This window comes from Syngnathus scovelli, chromosome 14, assembly GCF_024217435.2.
Source record: "Syngnathus scovelli strain Florida chromosome 14, RoL_Ssco_1.2, whole genome shotgun sequence".
Classification (NCBI taxonomy): Eukaryota; Metazoa; Chordata; class Actinopteri; order Syngnathiformes; family Syngnathidae; genus Syngnathus; species Syngnathus scovelli.
This window is the reverse complement of record NC_090860.1, coordinates 12884522-12904815: the sequence shown is the minus strand read 5'-3', so window position 1 is coordinate 12904815 and position 20294 is coordinate 12884522. Positions and strand designations below refer to the sequence as shown.

The 20294-nt window shown below is 47.8% G+C and overlaps 3 protein-coding genes across 4 annotated transcripts; 2 read left to right on the top strand and 1 right to left on the bottom strand.

Moving 5' to 3' along the window:
* Window positions 1–151: 151 nt before the first annotated feature.
* pygl (phosphorylase, glycogen, liver) lies at window positions 152–5293 on the top strand. Its single transcript, XM_049740725.2, has 20 exons — window positions 152–519; window positions 631–732; window positions 820–898; window positions 1089–1192; window positions 1437–1568; window positions 1639–1750; window positions 1849–1931; window positions 1995–2132; window positions 2197–2289; window positions 2360–2506; window positions 2697–2860; window positions 3011–3125; window positions 3186–3287; window positions 3349–3496; window positions 3778–3836; window positions 3905–4046; window positions 4165–4372; window positions 4443–4577; window positions 4661–4727; window positions 4869–5293. Exons 1-20 carry the CDS (start codon window positions 277–279, stop codon window positions 5055–5057), a joined length of 2562 nt encoding a protein of 853 aa, XP_049596682.1. The 5' UTR covers window positions 152–276; the 3' UTR covers window positions 5058–5293.
* Window positions 5104–7477, bottom strand: LOC125981066 (lysophosphatidylserine lipase ABHD12). 2 transcript variants are annotated; one of them, XM_049740910.2, is made up of 12 exons: window positions 7230–7477; window positions 6954–7056; window positions 6743–6862; window positions 6632–6662; window positions 6518–6563; window positions 6272–6401; window positions 6174–6211; window positions 6033–6112; window positions 5890–5972; window positions 5751–5829; window positions 5562–5689; window positions 5104–5490 (listed from the first exon to the last, which is right to left on the bottom strand). In XM_049740910.2, the coding sequence occupies exons 1-12, from the start codon at window positions 7327–7329 to the stop codon at window positions 5463–5465; spliced, it is 966 nt and encodes a 321-aa protein (XP_049596867.1). In that variant the 5' UTR covers window positions 7330–7477; the 3' UTR covers window positions 5104–5462. The 2 variants fall into 2 exon arrangements, with proteins under 2 accessions (XP_049596867.1, XP_049596868.1); XM_049740911.2 differs by having other exon boundaries at window positions 7226–7460.
* nin (ninein (GSK3B interacting protein)) lies at window positions 6940–20291 on the top strand. Its single transcript, XM_068653019.1, is given in 27 exon segments — window positions 6940–7077; window positions 9081–9293; window positions 9621–9714; window positions 9794–9963; window positions 11106–11151; window positions 11214–11380; window positions 11467–11613; window positions 11687–11854; window positions 11931–12067; window positions 12147–12287; window positions 12379–12553; window positions 12755–12865; window positions 12934–13023; window positions 13112–13372; window positions 13442–14376; window positions 14574–16214; window positions 16499–16568; window positions 16645–16809; window positions 16879–16995; window positions 17056–17169; window positions 17240–17386; window positions 17444–17594; window positions 17597–17730; window positions 17813–17905; window positions 18282–18362; window positions 19568–19681; window positions 19778–20291. Coding segments are annotated over 27 exon segments (5931 nt in total). The 5' UTR covers window positions 6940–7044; the 3' UTR covers window positions 19994–20291.
* Window positions 20292–20294: the final 3 nt, after the last annotated feature.

Below are 20294 nucleotides of genomic sequence, written 5' to 3'. Positions count from 1 at the left end.
ACAAAGCATCCAATGGAGAAAGGAAGGAGAATGAGTGATTTGATTGGCTAAAAATGAACGCACTGAATGCTGATTGGTTGAAAGTAGGGAAGAATCTTAAAGGAACAACGCTTCCTACTTCCTGAAAAAGACACGCCCTCTTTGCCCCCGCCTACCAATGACAGCTGAGTTGCTCACCTCGGGAGCTGAACTCACTGTCGTCGCACCCACCGAGTGACAGGACAGCAGCTACCCGAACTCAGATCCACTCAAAGCGGCCAGAAACCAGGCAGAGCGATGGCCACCCCGCTGAGCGACCAGGAGAAGCGCAAACAGATCAGCATTCGCGGCATTGTGGGGGTAGAGAACGTAGCCGAGCTGAAGAAAGGCTTCAACCGTCACCTCCACTTCACCCTGGTCAAGGATCGGAACATCGCCACGCCGCGGGACTACTACTTTGCCCTGGCGCACACCGTCCGCGACCACCTAGTGGGCCGCTGGATCCGGACGCAGCAGTTTTACTACGAGGCTGACCCCAAGGTACGAGCAATAAAGTTCAACTTTCCTGGCACTTAATTAGGAACACCTACACAGTCTAATAAACATAAAAAAAATATTTCAAAATTGTGTTTTTTGTATGACTGAGTGCAGAGAGTCTACTACCTGTCCCTGGAGTTCTACATGGGTCGCACGCTGCAGAACACCATGATCAACTTGGGTCTGCAAAACGCCTGCGATGAAGCCATTTACCAGGTCGGACTGGCTCATTTGCATACCAGTGTAGCATGTGTTTGATAGCATGTTGTTAGCATGTTCTGTTGTTGCATGTATATTGTGTAGCTTGGCTTGGACATGGAGGAGCTGGAGGAGGTTGAGGAGGACGCAGGTCTGGGCAACGGAGGCCTGGGCAGACTTGCAGGTAGAAGAGGGTTGAACGTGTTATAAAAAGATAAATAAGAAATATTTGACTGGATGCCCGGTTTTCATAATCTTTACGAGGAAGGAGAGCATGTGAAGTCAAGCCAGACGTGTTGCAATAGACGCTTGGTTTGTTGTTGTTCTACAACACTTTTTTAGAAGATCTTAACGTGTCTTTTGTTTTCCGACAGCCTGCTTCCTGGATTCCATGGCCACTCTGGGACTGGCGGCGTACGGTTATGGCATCCGCTATGAATACGGGATCTTTAACCAGAAAATTAGGGACGGCTGGCAGGTCGGTACAACAGTTTTATGATTATTATTGCCAAATTAGGCCCCGGGGCCAAAGTAGAGTAGGTCACTATGCTGAACAAGCTAATCATTAGCGGTAGCGTGGCTGTTCAAAGCAGCCAGACAGATTATTTTTTTTTGTCTTGCCCTTTTGGATTCCTGCTTATTTGCAATTTGGGCCTCAAGAGCAAACATGAACTTTTGCACCAGACATTTAAAATGATTTTAACGCTTCGTCGCTCATGAAGGTGGAGGAAGCCGACGATTGGCTACGTCACGGCAACCCCTGGGAGAAAGCCCGACCCGAGTACATGCTACCCGTTCACTTCTACGGACGTGTGGAAGAAACCGATCAGGGTCCCAAATGGGTCGACACGCAGGTATTGATCGAATCCGAGAAGTTGCAGAGGTCAGTCAGAACTGAGCTGTTCTTCTGTGGGATCCCTTCAGGTGGTTCTGGCCATGCCGTACGACACGCCCATCCCAGGCTACATGAACAATACGGTCAACACCATGCGTTTGTGGTCGGCTCGCGCGCCCAACGACTTCAACCTGCGAGACTGTGAGCGTCCCGTTACTCTCGCAAGACGGTTTCCTGTCTTTGTGACGAAAGAGGACACGTTGCACCAAACCATCGTGTCTTTTCATGTGTCGACACAGTCAACGTTGGAGATTACATCCAGGCCGTCCTGGACCGCAATCTGGCCGAGAATATTTCCCGAGTGCTCTATCCCAACGATAACGTAAGCGCTGAAGTGACGCTGTCCCTTTAAGAAGTTTGACATTAATCATTTGTTTTGGTTCAGTTTTTCGAGGGGAAAGAGCTGCGTCTGAAGCAGGAGTATTTTGTGGTGGCCGCCACCTTGCAGGACATCATCCGCCGCTTCAAGACCACCAAGAAGGGGACGCCCGCACGCACGTCCTTCAGCAGCTTCCCCGATAAAGTAAGACCTGGAAGTGACTTTGATGTTAAGCCTTTCCAAAAATGACCTCGTGCTGTGATTCCAGGTCGCCATCCAGCTGAACGACACCCACCCAGCCATGGCCATCCCCGAGCTGATGAGGATCTTCGTGGATATCGAGAAGCTGGACTGGGACATGGTGAGTGTCGCGGGAAGCTCTCGGGCGGGTTTGGCTCGTTCGTTCGCTGAGGGAAATGTCGCCCCGACAGGCTTGGGATCTGACCAAGCGCACCTTCGCCTACACCAACCACACGGTCCTCCCCGAGGCTCTGGAGCGCTGGCCCGTGGAGCTGATGGAGACCCTCCTGCCGCGACATCTCCAGATCATCTACCGGATCAACCAGATGCACCTGGATGTGAGTGCTGTACTCGCTTTAAAAAATGAGACACCAAAATTTGCTCAACAAATGACAAAAACTGGTTTCCCAAAAATGTCGAGCCGTTGGGTCGAGGGAGAAGGAAGTAAAATTGAAACGCAAGGTTGACTTTTATTTGTTTTTTTTTTGTTCTGCTCTCACGCTTGTTCTTTCTCCTGCCCGCCCGCAGAGGATCGCGTCGCTCTTCCCCAACAACGTGGACAAGCTGAGGAAGATGTCGCTGATCGAGGAGGATGGAGCCAAGCGGGTGAACATGGCGCACCTGTGCATCGTGGGCTCCCACGCCGTCAACGGCGTCGCTCGCATACACTCCGACATCATCAAGACACAAGTGTGAGTGCTACTTGAACTTTGATGCTTCCTCAAAATTGTGTGTCCTCATGCCGTACCACAGCATTTTCACATCTCCTGTTACAAACTGGCTAAAGTAACAAAACTCTTGTTGCTAGGCAGACTTCATATTTGTTGTGTTCCTCCTCACAGGTTCCGCGACTTCAGCGAACTGGAGCCGAAGAAGTTCCAGAACAAGACCAACGGCATCACTCCCAGACGCTGGCTGCTGCTGTGCAACCCCGGATTGGCCGAGCTCATCGCCGAGGTCTTCATTTTTTTTTTTTTAATTTAATTTCCCATAAATAATAGCCGTCTTCTCGTTCAGGTGATCGGCGAGGACTACGTCAAGGACCTCGGCCAATTGCAGAAACTAAACGACTTTGTGAACGACGCCGCCTTCATCCGGGATGTCTCCAAAGTCAAACAGGTGTGTGTAACGTATGTGTGTGTCCGTTTGTGTGTGAACATATATGTCTTTGTGTTTGCAGGACAACAAAGTGAAGTTTGCGCAATACCTGGAGAACGAGTACCGGGTGAGGATCAACGCGGCGTCCATGTTCGACGTGCACGTGAAGCGGATCCACGAGTACAAGCGGCAGCTGCTCAACTGCCTGCACATCGTCACCATGTACAACCGTGCGTGCGCTGCTCACTTACACGTTGTTGTCGTTACCTCCCTCAGGGAAAACAACGCGCCCGCACATTCCTGCAAGTCCAAACAAACATGTGCACAGGGAATTTTCCACTAACTTGTGGACGGGACTCCGACCCCATACACACTTTCACTTTGTCTCTTATTACGCAACATGTACTTAATGTATGTATTGACTAATTATAATAATAACAAAAAAGCTGATCCAAAGAGATAACTCAAGTTCGTTGGTTGCGCAAATAATAATGTGTGTTTTGTCCCGCAGGTATTAAGAAGAACCCAACTGCGCCTTTCGTGCCTCGAACCGTGATCATCGGGGGAAAGGTTGACACTGCAAATATTAAACGTGCATAAATACACAGAAATAAATGAGCTGCTGTCGCCCCCTTCAGGCTGCGCCGGGGTACCACATGGCCAAGATGATCATCAAGCTGATCACGTCCGTGGCTGCTGTGGTGAATAACGACCCTGTGGTGGGGAGTAAGCTCAAAGTCATCTTCCTGGAGAACTACAGAGTCTCTCTGGCTGAGAAAGGTTTTTCATTTATTTATTTTGCATTATTTTTTTTATCCATTAATAATGAATTAATTCGCATCATCTGGCTAATATGAACAAAAAAGTGTAGCATAATCATTTTTATTTTATCGATTAGTGATCCCGGCCACCGACTTGTCGGAGCAGATCTCGACGGCGGGCACCGAAGCGTCGGGCACAGGCAACATGAAGTTCATGCTGAACGGCGCGCTCACCATCGGCACCATGGACGGCGCCAACGTGGAGATGGCCGAGGAGGCCGGCGTGGACAACCTCTTCATCTTCGGGATGAGAGTGGAAGATGTGGCCGAGATGGATAAAAAGGGGTAGCTCAAAAATACTGCACAGATTTTCACGAGTGGCTTGACTTGATTTTATATTTGATGTATTCGTAAGATACGACGCCATGTCTTACTACAAGAAGATCCCGGAGTTGAAACAAGTGATGGACCAGATCACGAGCGGCTTCTTCAGCCCTAAAAATCCCGATTTATTCAAAGATCTGACTGAAATGCTCTTCAAATATGACCGGTGGGCTGCAAACAAAACCAGACACCTGTTTTTTTTTTCCATTTGACCTTTTTGTAACTCAAATTCCCTTCGTTGCTTTTCAGATTCAAAGTATTTGCCGATTTTGAAGCATATCTTAAAAGTCAAGAGAAAGTCAACAAACTCTATCAGGTAAGTTCGATTTCCATCCAGCCATCTTTTTTCTCAATATTTTGTTGTTGTTTAACCAAAATGCTAACGCTATACTACTTAGCGATATTGTCCTGGTTGCAATCGTTTTTTTTAGCTGACCGACTCCTGTTTCATTTCCAGAATCCAAAGGAGTGGACCAAGATGGTAGTGAAGAACATCGCGGCAACAGGCAAGTTCTCCAGCGACAGAACCATCGCCGAGTACGCCACGGAGGTGTGGGGGGTGGAGCCCACCGACCTCAAGATCCCGCCGCCGAGCGAGCCCCGGGAGGCCTTCGAGAAAACGGCCCGTGAGCTTAAGAAAATGTGAAAGCTGCCTCGCTTTGGTTTGTTTCCCCGAAAAAGGAGACAAGAAATTCACATTGCTTTACCTTGGCCAAGGTAAAAATCTTCCTTTACTTGTACTCGAGTCTGTTACAGCATTTTTCACTGGACATTTGCAAAATGTCCGCTTAACTGTTAGCAGAAAGCGAAGCCCACAAAAACATCAAATACCATTTTCTTCAGTGTTTTCCTACCAGAGTTCACATTAAAATCTCAGCTGTATGACTTTTGTGTTTTTTTTCACCTTACGTTTGATTATGACACAATTATTTGAGCGTGTGTGTTATTCTTCAGAAAGTATAATCACATTTTGATCGAAAGAAAATGAATGAGGAGGGGCAGGTGTATATTCGTTGAGCTTTCCTTCACATGCTGACGTGCAACAGTCGTGCTACCCTTGCAGCTTCTGCAGAAAATTGCTGTGGAGAAAAGCAGAAGTAATGATGACATCATCGCCTGTCACTCGGGTAATCAAAAGTCTCATCCTCACCCAAACGACTTGGGCAGGCCGGGATCCAAGTAGATGTTATTGTGGGAGAATCTGCGACTCGCCGGGTAGGAGATCATTTCCAGGGGAACTTTTGGGCTGCGCTGGGTTAGCAATGAAATCTGGTAGAGCTGGAAGGGAAATGCGAAGGGGTAGCATAGCGTAGCTGCTCATCTTCACTTGACATTTTACCTTCTGACCCATGTGATACGGAACCACGTCATCGTCCTCCGCGTGCAATATGAGCAACGGACAGGTCAGCACTTTTAAACTGAAAAAAAAATAGACGTCTCTATCTGGCGTTTTTAAAAAGTTTATTTAGTCAACTCACTTTTCTTCATTAGGAAACAGCAGCTGGTTTCGGTCCAAAGTGTTCCACAGGAAAAGTTTGAAGCCCGGAAGGAAAGTGTAAAGCTGCGGGGCACATTTTGAAATGGTTGGTGTTGACGGACATGTAAACAAACAAAAACTCACCTTAGCTAGCGGGAATATGACCACGACGTCGCCGATATTTGTGAACGCCGCCTCGAGAATTAAGGCGTCCACCATGGACCCTGGTAGAATTATTATTTTTTTATTTCATTCTTGTGCAGATATTATTTTTGTACTACCCACCTTGCTCTTGCACCTTTACAGCAGTGTTGCTCGCAACCCTTCAAGAAAAAAATTCTGTCTTATCTCCGTGACATTACATGCTGCTAGAAGAAACTTACCCGGAACCGAGGGAGTGCCCCCACAAACACACCGGGGCCCCCCCGCTGTGCTGCTTCACCCACGTGTACAGGTGGAGAGCATCTGTGGTCACCCCACGTTCACTGGGTTGCCCCGTCGAGTCGCCAAAGCCTACATCGCACAAATTTCCCATGATTAGCGATATTAATATCACAGTGCTGGCACATATATTGCATTCTTGCACCCCAAAATTAAATTAAATTTCTTTTTAATAAAGATAAGCATACCTCTGTAGTCCAAAGACAGGACGTGGAACCCCGCAGCACTTAAAATCTGCAAAATATCATGCAAATATTCTCAAAAATCAGACAAAAATATGAACCATCATTGTCAAAACAAACCTTCACCAGTTGAACCCTATGATGTATGGCTCTGAAAAGAATATATTAGAGGTTAACCTCATTTCCATAATTCCCCGCGGAGCCCATTAAGCTTGCTTCAAGTGCTTCTACCTTGTGCCAACGTTGCCATGGAGATAGATGATAATAGGACTTCCATCTCCAAGGGCCTTGCGGTACCACTCAGGGCCCCTCCCAGACGACTTGTCCCATTGGTTGGCAGGGAGCGTGTGCCTCAAGGAGATTCAAACAAACATTTGAGCACTTTGTTTACTCAGTTCGTGTGTGTTCATTGCTAAAAACTGGAGAAGTCAGTGGAAGCTACCATATGCCCACGCGGACACCCTCCTCTGGCTCCAGGTAGAAGTTGCACGTGTGGTTCAGCACGTACTCGGGATGGTTGAGATCCACGAAATATGGAATCCTCACTGCAGATGAGCGTACACAAGGTTAGCATTTTAGCAATGGATTAATAACATGACTAACTGGCTATTATCTAACGCTTACTACTGGTTAATAGAATTATATTATAGATTTATATTGTAATTAAAAGCCAATTTCAGCATATGGCTAGTAAACAGGAATGTGTCAACATACTTACACAGGTGTGCAAAGATGGCGTATGCAAGCGTCCAAGGGCACAGGTAAACAATGAGCGGCACTGACACATAGACAGCCACCAGGAATGACACGACCTTCATTGTTCCATTCCACAACTCTAGCAGTTTACAGGAATAATATTTAAAAGCATAAGATAGAAACAAAAAATACGTTCCAAATTGTTCCTGAAAACTCAGCAGGTAGCGCTGTTTCCTGTTGAGAAAGAAAGCATGAAGGGGATTGGGTGAAATATTTATGATTGACGTTTGCTTTAGCCAATCTTGAGAAGCAATAACTTAGAAGAGTGTGGTACATTAAGGCGCATTTTAAATACATTTTTTATTCCTCAAGTGGAGTACTTGAGTTGTTTACTAATGTAAAAAGTTTTTGTGGATTTAAATAGAGAGTGATTGTTTATATTGAACATTAGAGCGGTTATTTTGACCAATCAGGGCCGGCGAAAGCTCACAAGCCCCGCCTTTTCCTCCATCAATGCTTTTCAAAATCGGGCAACACCAGTCGGCGCCGGAGCAGGATGGAAGTAACATTCGCGCTCCAAAAGCAGTCCAACCCTTTGGACAAGCACATCCTGTCTTCTTCTTGAAACTATTTTCACTTTCAAGCTTTTAATATTCAGGCAACCGCGGCGCGCCCATCGCAGAGGAAATGTAAAAAAAAAAAAAAGTTGTTTTCTTTCGAGCGTTTAAGTGGGTTTTTTTTCACTCGGTTGGACACGGAGGGGTTCCCCCAATTTTGGAGAATTAGGTGAGTGTCTTAACTTCATCAGTTGTTCACATTTGTTTAGGAACTACATTTTAAATGTTAATATTTAAAATAAAAGGAAGTGAGAGGGAGTTAACTGCACCACAATTGTTGGTTAAAGCACAACAATGTAAGTATGGACCACGGTGGCTAAGCTAACAAGTTTCTTCAACTAATTAATCTGCCGATTATTATTATTTTGTTATAAATCTGATTTAAAGGGATTTCCATTCCTGGTTTGTTTAAAAACATTCTTTAAAATAGTACAGACAAATTATTGTACTTACTGAGTTAGATATGTCAGAAAGTGTAAAAATAATTTTTTTTTAATTCCAAGATAAGCTAATAGATTTTGACACATATTAGCATGTAAATACACAAACTATATTCAGTTTGAAGAGTGTTTTTTTTCCACATTATTTCCCTACTTTAAGTTCACTGTCAACAGCATGTTCTGGCTGTTTTGGGCTTGTAATAAATTGAGTTCTTGTCTTATTTTTTGACCCGCACCAGCTGTCAGTCTTCAGAGTAAAAAGACACTGTCTCCATCGTCTGTGATTATCTGGCTTCTTGAGAGCTCCTCAATGGTGCACATGTTGAATACTGATGTTAGGCTTTGTGGACGACCCCCATTGTGCAATGAATGGGTACCCCCTCTGTGTGTTGAGGGGGCACCTGGTTGAGAGTGCTTGATGGTGAGCAGCTGGAAAAATGAACCTGCAAGAATTGTCTTGTTCCTACGTGCGTGTGTGTACATCTGTTTTCGCTGCCATGTTGTTAGTGTAAGCAAAGCACGTCTGGTTTTAAATTATGAAAGCTGCAAAAAAACTGGTCCAACTCGTTCAGAGTCATTGTCAGTGTCAGATTTTGGCCACATCTCTCAAATAGCCAAAGTGGCTAATCAGTTATAATTGGATTAGTCAAAGCCTGCGCAGCTAACAAGGCTGAGTCAGTGTGTCAGCAGCACTGTAGAACAAAGAGCAATGTTTCCACCTTGTTTAGTGAGTATTTGTCCGTCGCATTTGGGTCGGGAGCTACTCATCAAGAAACACGGCGACAAAATGACGGATTTTTCTCGCTGCGTTGGCAGGGCAGGCTGCTGTCCCGTGGGATGGATGACGACCTGGAGCAGGACCAGTACGAGGAGCGCTTGAAGGAAGTTTTCGATGGCTTCGACGGCAGCCGGTGCGGCTCGTTGTGCCCGGAGGAGCTCGCCGACCTCTGTCTGTCGTTACATTTGGAGGACGTCGCCCCGGCTCTCCTGGATGCTCTCCTGCAGGGTCGGGACCGCATCACTGACCGGGTACGTGCTATAAGTTAGCTTTGTGATGTGTATTGGGGTGGGCGATATAGCCGTTAAATAAAATCTCATCCATTGCTTGAGTGAAAGTTGAAATGGAAGCTTCTGGCAGCGTGTGCAGGCTGAATTACCGAGGGTGGGGGTGAGTGACCCGATTGCCCACTCATAACAATGAAGCCAAAAGCGGCAGACGCCGGGCGGGACAGCACAAAGAAAATCAGCATATTCACATTTGGCAGCTGTCGATTGCTCGAGTGTGGCCTCGCTCCCTCCCTCCGCCCTTTGGAGGAATTCGCCGAATTATTTCTTATCGCGAACATCCCATCGCAGGTTGACTTTGAGCAGTTCAGGGACGCGTTGATTCTGGCGTTGTCATCCGGCATTGAAGCTCCACCAACGCAGCAGGAAGTCTCATCCAGACCAGGTAGATAGTTTTGAAGAAAATTGAAATAATACTCCCAAGTAATTATTTGACAGTCGTGGTTGGCTTTCTTTGCCGTCAGAGTCGCCCGACATCCAACCAAAGTTTGTGAAAGGCAGCAAACGCTACGGCCGCCGCTCCAAACCGGAGTCGCTCAACACCATTTCAGATTTTTGCGACGACGCGCAAGACGACGAAGTCGACCAGGACGCCAAGGACAACTGCGACTCGGCAATTCCGAGAAAGCGTGAGGTAAAAAAGCAGCGCGCGGATGCCATCCTTATCACCTACCCGCCGTCCTCATGAGGCCGTTATTCTCGGCTAATCAGCTCCGGCTAAAAATGCGGCTGGAAGGTTTCCCACGGCCTTGTCGCCGCATCAACTCTGTAAATAAAGCAGCGAGTGTAATTACTTGCGTGTGGTTAGATGCAAACAATCAGAATTGCAAGTTGGATCCGGAAGAAATTTAGGAACTGTCACGTCTAATCAAGTTCTATCTGGATTGGAACCAGATTGTGTATTTACACTCGTTTATACTTAATGAAATCTCACCAATTCAGTTTGTAGTTTTGTGGAACCATTTTATTTGCTTCCCTTGGATTCAGAGTAGATTTCGGAGATTTATCCACAATGGAGCTGTAAATCAAACAAAAATCAATCTGGATCCGATCCATATTTGTTGATCCAGATGGAGTGCAAAATAAATGTAAGCTATTTAATGCAGTGACATTTCTGTCAAATCCGATCCGAATGTTATCTGTGCGTTTTTTTTTGTAATTAAAATTTGCCGACACGGGTTCCCGGGTTGCTCTCCATCTGACCCATAATGCTGTTGATCTTCTTGCTAGCTAATCCTCCTCTCACTGCTGGCATGAAAGTCTCTTGACAGATGCTCAGGCAAGGCCTAAGCTCCAAACATTTAGCGAGTTCTCGGCACATCGTTTTTGGTGTTGATGAAGCAGATTGAGATTCTGGCTCGGGTATTTGATGTCGTCTGCACACGCGCGCCAGATGATAAGCAACCAACAGACGCGTGTCCTTTTTAGTTGATGACGGGTCAGGCTCGGACGTTCCACTTGGATGGAGGAGGGCATCGGGAAACAAAGACCGGTCCCGCCTCCTTTTGTGAATTTCTCCACACCGCATATCAACCACTTGCAGATTCCCCATCTGTCCTTCATTCCCTCACTCTTTGCTTCCTCGACAATAGGGGGGGGAAAGGTCAAAGCCTCCGCCTCCAGACCTCCATTCAACCTCAAATTCATTTAAAACTCACCCCCGAAGCGAAAGAAGCAGCTGCTGCTCAGACAAATGCGGTAGCAGATTTATTTATCGTAATCACTTTCTCAGCTGGATCCTCTTTTTTTTTTTTTTTCTTCTTCTCTTTCAACTAGCGCTGGAATGCAGACCAAACGAGCACAGAAGAGTACGAAGCAGAAGGTTCGTTTTGAGATTCCCGCCTTGAGAAAATCGACCAGGAGCTCATCCTGTCCCTCTGTTAGGCCAGATGCATCTGTGGAACCCGGACGAGCCCAGTACGCCACGAGGATGTGTCTCGGCTACCCTGAAGGAGAAAATCCAAGAGGCCTGCGAGGAGTTGGCCATTTCGTGGGACGGATGCGCCGGCCGCTCGGACCTGCTCGCCCTCTGCGATTATTTAGGCTTGGAGGTGAGCGGCTGGAGCTTCATCAACGTACCCAAAATTCATCACCATGATATTTTTCCTTTTGAAAATGTCTCAAAATGTTTTTTCAGATAAGTGCGGATGTCCTCTGTGGCTTAAATGGGGGCTCCTGGATCAACGTTCAAGAATTTGTTTCCATGCTCTTGAAGCACAACAAACCCGCCACCCCGTCGGCCTCCACTCCTTACCGCCAGCTGAAAAGGCAACACTCCACTCAGGTAGGCCGACTTTGTCTCAGAACTTCCCGGGACTCGCTAGCCCCAGACCCAAGAACCTTATCGTTCTCGTCAGCCCTTTGATGAGGTGGGCCGTCGGATCGCCAACCCCTCCGCCCTGATGAGCGGCGTCGCCACACGTCTGTTCTCCTCGCTGGACGACGGCACCGGCTTCACTCCGGTCGAGTCCGTCATCCACGCCTGGATGGAGGACGGCGTGGAAAATAGCAGCGAGATCCTTCAGGTGACGCACGCTAATGAATGAAGGTTTCAAATGTTCTACGCAAGAACATCTAAGAGGCTCATTTCTTCTGTCCCAGGCGTTAAATTTCAACCTTGACGGCAAGCTGAGTCTGTGCGACCTGACCGCGGCGCTGGAAAATGAACTCCTGACCACCAAGAACGACATCCACCAGGCGGCGCTGGCCACCTTCAAAGCGGAAATCAGACATCTCCTGTGAGTCCAACCGCAAGCGTGGTTAAAGTGGTGGCCAAAGATTTAAAGTTTGTCTCTTTTTTTTTTTTCCCCGGGTCAGAGAGCGCGTCGACAGCGAGTTGAAGGAGAAGGAGAAAATCCGCTCAGACCTGGAAAAGGCGGAACGGCTTAAAACCCAGCTGGCCGCCGAGGTGGACGAGCATCACTTGTCGATCGAGCGCACAAACAATCTGAACCTCAGGTAACCTTCTGTTGTTTTTAGGCCTTCAAGTTGTGAGGAGCATTTTGTGTGCTACGACAAATCGATTAATTGCATGCTCATGTTGTTTCAGGAAGTTGGAGGAAGAGCACCAAGAGAAGCTGGCGGCAGTGCGCTCGGAGCTGATGAAGGAGATGGACCTGATCCACCAGCAGGCGGCGCAGCAGCGCCAGGAACTGGAGGCGGAGGTGGACAAGATCAAGGAGGACGAGACCTTCCTCAGGGAGCACCTCTCCATCTCGGTCAAGGTTGGTCCCTTTTTGCTGTGTTCCTTCAGATTGGGCCGTTAGAACATCATTGTCAATCTGTGGTCCGTGGCCCTTTAGTGGTCCGTGGTGGTATTGCAGGTGGTCCGCAAAATTGGGAATGGAAAATCATTTTTAAAAATAAAATTGATGTATTATTTAGACTTGATTTTGGTTATAATGGCGTGTCCTCATCTTCAAAAGGAAAACCGACGTCTGGAGATGGACTTGCTGGACTGCAGTGAAAAACTGATGACGGCCCAAAGCCAAGTGACCAAACTGCAGGCCAGTTTGGACAATCTGAGGAAAGAGAAGGTAAGACGTGAAAGGAGAGCGGCTCTTGATTGGTTTCAAATGGGTTCAACTAAATTTGTGATGTTTAGTTTGGAGACCTGGACCCAGGCAGTGCGGACTTCCTCCTGCAGGAGGAGCGCATCAAGCAGCTTCGGCTGGGCTACGAAGAGCAGTGCAGGGTAATTCAGAGTTTCCATGACAACCAAGTCCATGAAAATGGGGGAAGTCATCTGGTGAACTTCTAATTCTCCTCGTTTATTTTCACAGGAATTGCAGGATCGTGTGGACGAGCTGCAGTCGGAGCTGCGGGACTTTCAGAGCTTGGGCCGACCTCAGCAGGCCTGCTCCCAGCCCCTCTCGGAGGAGCTGGAGAGCAAAAGCCCCGCCGTGGAGTCGGACCCGGGCCTCGGCTCGGAGGAAGTCAATCCCTTCCTCAGTATGAGCTTGGAGGCGGAGATGATGCTGGAGCAGCAGAAGGAGCAGCACTTGCGCCAAATGGATGACTTGAGGAACCAGCTGGAGACCAAAGTAAGGCCAAGGAGATAAAGGACATTTGGAAATTCCGAAAATCAGACTTAAATGTTTTCCTCGCTGCAGATCAATGAATTCAATGCTGTGGTTGCGCAACACGAGGACCAGAAGACTGCATTGGCCCTCCAACACCAGCAGGAGGTCCAGGCATGGAGGGAGAAGCTGGCTGGCGTCGGCTCGCAGGAGCTCCAGAGCCAGCTCGAGGTGGCGCAGCTTGCGCGGACACGTCTTGAGGAGGAGACGCAGGAGGAGGCGTCTTCGCTTCGGTGGCAGCTCCTCGAAGTGGAGAGCGTGGCCGCGGAACTGGAGGAGCAGGTTAGGAACCTGCAAGAGCGGAATCAGGATCTTCTTGCTGAGATAGAGGAGCTACGCGACCAGCACGCCAGTGTGGTCAAGGAGAACACGGAGCAGTTGGAAGTCAGACTGAAGGACCGGGAGAAGAAACATCAGGAAGAGAAGGATGAGTTGGAGAAGAGGTGGATGGATTGTTTTGAAAAAGAGAAGGAACTACTGAGACAAAGCCATCAGGAGGAGCTGACAGCCAGACTCGACGAGGCCAGGTCCGGTTTGGAGGAGGAACACATCCGGACTGTGAAAAGCCTGACTGAGGAGTTGCAGGAGCAGCGAGCACGGCTGGACGAGCAGAACAACGAGTCTCTGCAGGCTCTGCTGGAGGAGGCCATGTTGAGGTTGGTCAAGGAACAGGAGGAGAAGGAGAGCGAGAGAACGGCTCAACACGAGCAGCGGGAGGCCAAGCTCAAGCAGGAGTGGGAGCGGGAGAGGCTGCAGCTGGAGGAGGACTACGAGGACATGCTCCAGGAGAGCCTGGACCGGGAACGGCAGAAGCACCAGGCGGAGAAGGAGGAGCTGGAGAAAAGACTGGAAGGCCTGCTGGACCAGAAGGAAGAGGCCTTGCGAGAGATGACGGCTAAGCACGCCGAGGAGAGGAACGCGCTCGGCACAATGCTGGATAAGCTACGAGACGACATCGCTCAGGAAAGGTAAGGAACGTTTTCCGCGATAATGCGAGGGGGCGGGGCTTAGAGCCGTCATTACAATCTCAGGTTACCGAATTGTGGTCGAATAACCTTTTAAGAGTTCCAGGTATGTGAGAAGATGCGTGAAAACCTCAAATGCATGTTAAACCTCAAGTCCAAACCGTCGTCTGTTGTAACCAAGACCACATGACCACGTACAGGCAGCAGACACAGGCGAGCTTCTCCGAGAAAATCAAGCAAGCGGAGGAACGTGTCTCAGGTGAGCAAGAGTCGGCAGCCGCACGCTTTCAAGCCGACGTTTTGAACCTGGAACGCCACTTTGAGAGCCAGCTGAGGGAGCTGTCAGAGAGCCACGCCGAGCAGAAGCTCCTCTGGGAGGAACGCTTGAGCCAAGCGCGCCAAAGTGCAGAAGAATGGCAGAAAATGGCCCAAGAGGCAACAGAGAGACTTGATGTTCTCCAGGAAAGTCTGCAGGCCAGTGAGGATCTTCTCGCTCGCTCTGACAAGAAAGCCGAGGACGACCAAGTCCTGCTCAAGCAGACGGTGGAAGATTTCCGGCAGGAGAGAGAAGAATTCCAAAACAGCTACGAGCAGCTCGAGATGAAATACCAAGACGTCCTTTCCATTTCCCGTCAGCAGACCGCAGAGAGGATCTCGCTGCTCACCGAGCGGGACGATTTGAAGCTGAGGATTGAGGACATGGAGAAGCTCCTCAAACAGGCAGCGGAAGACTTTGAGCTGGACAGGAAGGAGCTTCAGCGAGAGGTTGCCATCCTGGAGGAGAAAGTGAAAGGAAGCCAAAGCCAAGATCTGCTTTTAAGTGCTGGGTCGATTCCTGAAAATTCCTTCGGTGAGGAAGATCTGGAAATGAAGAGCGACCCAACCGATGAGCCTGATGAAGACGCCCCGCAGCTGAAGATGGAAGCAATTGAGGACCAAGAGGTGTCATGGACTCGCAAGGCTAACAATGACTCGGAAAGCTCAAATGAAGAACCTGACGACAAGTCCGAAGATCCTTACATGACCTCTGACCTTGAATCCCCCAAGATTGATGTTAACAAAAAGTGCCAAGATCAAGACTCGTCACAATCTGGAGCTTTGGATAAGCACCAAGAAGAACGTGGACCTCAAGATGTTCCTTTTTCTGCCATGGAAAGCCTCTCACAAATGGAGACCACGGTTGGTTCCTTGGATCCTTGTGAGCTATCTGAAGGTGATGCCACAAATGATCATGATTCAGAATCTGACTGGGACGACTTCAATGAGGAACATACAAAGGTTAGTCCAGAACTTCTTGATCAGGACATTGATGATGAACTCCAGGATTTTGAGCTGCAGTCTTCTGACCATCAAAGCAAAGAGGAGAATGTTCTCCTCCAGGAGAAAATCTTCTTGCTCCAGCAGAAGACGGAGCTCCTCCAGAGTCTTTTAGAGCACAACAGCAAGAAGATCCAAACGGGCTGTGAGTATCTGGAGGAAAACTACAGCCTCAAAGTCAAAATGTTCCTGCTGATGGAGCACATCAAAGTGCTGGAAATCAAAACGTCCAAGCTGACAGAGCTTCAGGCTCGTCACGAAGATTACACGTGGGAGAACGTCACGTTGAAGCGGCAAAACGCTGAGCTCAAAAAGATGCTTCGGAGACTCCAAAGCCAGACGAGCGACGAGCGGAGTTCCCTCGCATACGACGTCGGCAGGATCCGACGGGAGAACCGCAAGCTCTCCGAGTTAATGGAGTTTCAAGGGGACACCCGCAGAAGAATTTCTGAAACTTCTCGCGACTTTGAGGTGATCAAACTTCACCAAGCCCCCTCGGAGACGCAAGCCGAGAATACAAGCAGGTGGGCTGATAGGTAACGTGGAGGCAACCTCGAGGCCTGTCCTCACATTTGTGCTGTGGCCCCGCCCATCTCCTCATCAATCCCTCATGTGCTTGACAGTACTGTGACGAGAACCTCACCTCCTCCTTAAATCCCACGCCTGTGACCGACCTTCTGCACGGAGACGTAACGTTAAAGTCTCTGTGTAAAAGGAACTTTGTGTTGAACCTAGAACGTTTGAGAACCCCTGCTTGGAGATCTCAGGTCAACCCACATAATCATGATTTTTTTTATTTATGTTCCAGATGTGAGCTGGAGAAGATCAAGCAGGAGAAGGTCGCCGCCGAACTTCTGGCAGAGAATCTCAACAAAGAGGTGAGGCAGAAAGTCGGACGGTCGTCGCTTTCTCGATGTCAATTTGAATTCGACGAATCGTTCATTGCCGTTTCAGATGTCCGACCTTCGCTCGCAAAGCCAGCGACTCCAGGACGAGAACGGGATGCTGGCGGATGAGAAGGCCCGCAGTCTGGCCGACGCCGACCAGCTCAAGCTGCAGCTGGCCAAGCTGACCAAAGACGACAAGCAGGAGGGGCTCACCGGCACGGAGAAGAAGGAGGTGAGCGTGCGATTCTGGTGGTGATGTTGCGGAGATGACCTCCAGGTTGACCTCCAGTTGCGTGGTTAGCTTGCAGCTTGCGTACGTGCTCTGGAGGCCGAGTTGACTAAAGCTGTGAAGGACGCGGCCAGGCTGAAGAACAGGAACGGCGAGCTGGCCCAGCAGGTGTCTCATCTCGAGGAGAAGGTAAGCCCTCGGTTTCTATTTGGAGGAACTTCGTACAACCTCATAATGTTCAAATTGTAGCTGATGGAGGCCGACTCGATGGAGAATCATCTCAGCCAGCTGACGGAAGGGCGAAAGGATGCGGCGAAGGAGACACGGTGCCTTCGCAAACAAATGGCGAAATTCCAGGACAGGGTAAAGACCTTTTGGTTTTTCTTCTTCTCTTCCGTGTCCAGCCGACTTAATTTGTTCTCCGTTCTCGCAGGTGAAGAGCATGGACGACAGCCTTCAGGCCCTGAGTCATCAGAAGGCTTGCCTCCGCTCGGATCTCCGCGTCATGCAACAGGAGCGAGATTCCCTCCGCCAGGAAGTTGGCGTGCTCCACAAGCAGCTGCAGAACGCCGCCGATAAGGTAAGACTCACTTGACGTGAGATTGACAGTCGGTATTCACAACGTGGTCCTCCACAGAACCATGTCATGGAGCTGGCCTTGCACGAGGCGGGCGTCCAGAGTCCCAGCAGGAAGCTCCACAGAGACAACACGCTCCAGTCCAAGGAACAAGACGAGAAGGTTTCAAGTCTCATCTTGGAGCTTGTGGATGAGCAGGTCGTAACTGTCTCGTTCCTGCGCAGGTCAGCATCCTGTCCCTCAAGCAGCAGCAGCACAGACACAGCCAGACGATGGTCCTCAAAGCCTTGGAGAAGGAGAACGCCTCCCTCAAGCAGGAGCTGGATGCCCAAAAGCTGCTCATCAAGGTATCAACATCATTCATGGATTTATTTTTCCCTTTCCTTCTTGAGAACTTGACAATCTCGTTGTTTGGTGTCTTCACATCAGGAGCTCGCTGCTAAGGAAGGACATGCACAGCTCCAGGAGGAAAACGAGGCGCTCAAGGCCGAGATCGCTCGAATCACCGAACAATTCTTAAAGGTGAGTTTCTGAATGTCCAAACTGAAATGAGGCATCTCGAAAAAATATTTTAGAACTTGTCGTGAATGTATAACTCCTTTTAGATTGACTGTCTAAATGTGTTGCTGCACCTTTTGTGTCCACACGGCAATTTTTTTTTTTATCATTGCGTTGATTGAGTTCAACGTATTGCTGATTTTTTTTTTTAATTTTATATTCAACTCCAAGTCTCCATAAAGTAAATATTGTCGAATATAAAATACCTCTGGAGCGCTTTTAACTTCTAAATGAAACAATCGGAAACAAAATGGAGTAAACAGAAGCCTCACACACCGTGGCAGTTTAGCACCAAAGGTTTGCCCATTTGTGATTTTTCTTTTTCGTTCTCCCTTTGCAGTCATTCCACGTTCACTTCTCCGGACTCCTCCCGACGTCGCCCCGCAGGACGACGAGCGTACATTGTTCCGACAACGCGCAGGTACGACAATAAAAATAATAAAATGGAGGCCTTTTTGCAAATTCATACTGCTGTGTATATGATGTCTTGATGTATAAAACAGAATAGGATCCATTTTCCATTTCCTCATGTCACTCAAATTCCATTCCCTGCTGAAAAAAAAAAAAGTAGCCATGTCAAAATAAATCCCGGTTTCATGTTTCCCGAATGGTATGCGCAGCGCTCGACTTGTGTCTCACGGCGTCATCTCGACATTCTGTGTTTGTTTTGTGGGTTTTGCTTTGACATCTTATTGGAGTTGTCATTTTTTTTGGTGGTCCATCTTCATTCTTCCGAAACTACGGGAAGAGCAACCCTCACTCAGCCAGGCTGGAGCTGTGGTGAAGTGTACCTTGCCTTTGTCTCTCCAGGAAGCCACGTCGGAGCAGCGAGCCAACGCAGAAGGCCACCAGTGGATCGGCGAACTTTAACACCAATGTCTTCTTCTCTCTATCAAGATGGCCGCCGCGTACTGATCTTTTTATTTGTGGCATCCTCATAGGAGATCAAACGACGCAAACGTGTCGATCACTGCTGCTAGGCGGCACACAAATTTCCCAATGGGATTTTAATGGAGATTATTTCTGATCATTTTTAGTATTTTAATTGATTTTAAGCCATGTTCCTAAAATTCCAATTTTTTTTCCTATTGTATTTTGCCTTTTATGACGATTTGACTGGCACATACTGTTGAATGTGGTTTAAACTTTTTTTATTTTTTTTTGTTTTGTTATCAGGGACTTTTTTTTTTTGCTGCTGCACCACGACAAGTGGATGACAATTTTTTGCTGGTTTTTGAGGAGGAAAAAAAAAGACTTGCATTGTCACACAGACCTCAATTTATTTTGAATGTTATTTATTTTTGTTTATGTTGAGGTCGCAAGGGTCATGCGTTCACGTTATGGTTTTATTTATTATTTATCAGCATCTCTATTTATTTTGGGGGATCAAGTTCATGATTTTATTTTATTTGCACATTTTCTTCCCGCACTAATGGTACATTTATCTCAATTGACAAATGTTTTATTTTCGCATTTTATTTTTTTAAATGTAACAGGCATGGTGTAACATTATGAAATAAAATTTCTAGATAACACAGGTCTGTTTTTTTTTTTTTTAATATTTTTCCCTCTTATTGCTTCCACTTCAATCTTAATAATGATAATGACAACTCCTTTCTTCTCCAGGACGACCAGAAGCCTCGGATGGAGCGTATGGAGTCACGAATGAAAGAAATTGAAGCATCTCTGCGGAACGTCAAGCTGCTTCTCAGGGAAAAAGTGGCTCAGCTCAAAGAACAGGTCAGAACCTAAAAACAGAAAATGTATTTAATAAATAATTTCTGCCATCTAGTACGGTGCTGAGTTAAATCTACTTCACTTTTTGTTTTTCCTCAGGTTCACAAAAACAGCAGAGCGGACGTGCTCATCCGAGACTTGTACGTGGAGAACGGTCAGCTACTGAAGGCTCTGGAGGCACTCGACCGGCGACGCCGAACACCGGAGAAGACCAAGCGGCCGGCCGAGGACGACGCCTTGGAGCTCCACACCAGGATATGCGGTCCGAACCCCCCGCCTCTTCTCTCGCCATCTTACAACTTCAACCGTGTGTAATTGCACCTCATTTTATTTCTCCTAAACATCAGTATTTTGTTATTCTACGTATTTATTTCATATTGAGACACCAAATGTATTATCTCCATCTCCACAAGGTGGTGGAAAATCAGTATTTTTTAATTTTGATAACCTGCCTCCACAATTATGTGTATAATTATCGTGAAGGTGTTCGGAGTACAACTTCTCCTGTGAGGAGGTTTTCAATGCATCTTCTTCATTTTTCCGTAAAATGTGTGCCTTATATTGGACGAAAGGGATGTTATTGCAGAAAATTAAAAGATGACATACTTTAAAATTG

What these genes read in the sequence shown, in the direction of transcription:
- pygl (XM_049740725.2), top strand. Translation starts at nt 277, where the DNA reads ATGGCCACCCCGCTGAGCGACCAGGAGAAGCGCAAACAGATCAGCATT. An exon ending in TGCTCTATCCCAACGATAAC is followed by an intron (nt 1,932 to 1,994) that starts GTAAGCGCTGAA and finishes GTTTTGGTTCAG; the next exon opens with TTTTTCGAGGGGAAAGAGCT. An exon ending in TCAGCAGCTTCCCCGATAAA is followed by an intron (nt 2,133 to 2,196) that starts GTAAGACCTGGA and finishes CTGTGATTCCAG; the next exon opens with GTCGCCATCCAGCTGAACGA.
- LOC125981066 (XM_049740910.2), bottom strand. Translation starts at nt 7,329, where the DNA reads ATGAAGGTCGTGTCATTCCTGGTGGCTGTCTATGTGTCAGTGCCGCTC. An exon ending in ATAGGGTTCAACTGGTGAAG is followed by an intron (nt 6,564 to 6,631) that starts GTTTGTTTTGAC and finishes GATATTTTGCAG; the next exon opens with ATTTTAAGTGCTGCGGGGTT. An exon ending in CTGTTTCCTAATGAAGAAAA is followed by an intron (nt 5,830 to 5,889) that starts GTGAGTTGACTA and finishes TTTTTTTTTCAG; the next exon opens with TTTAAAAGTGCTGACCTGTC.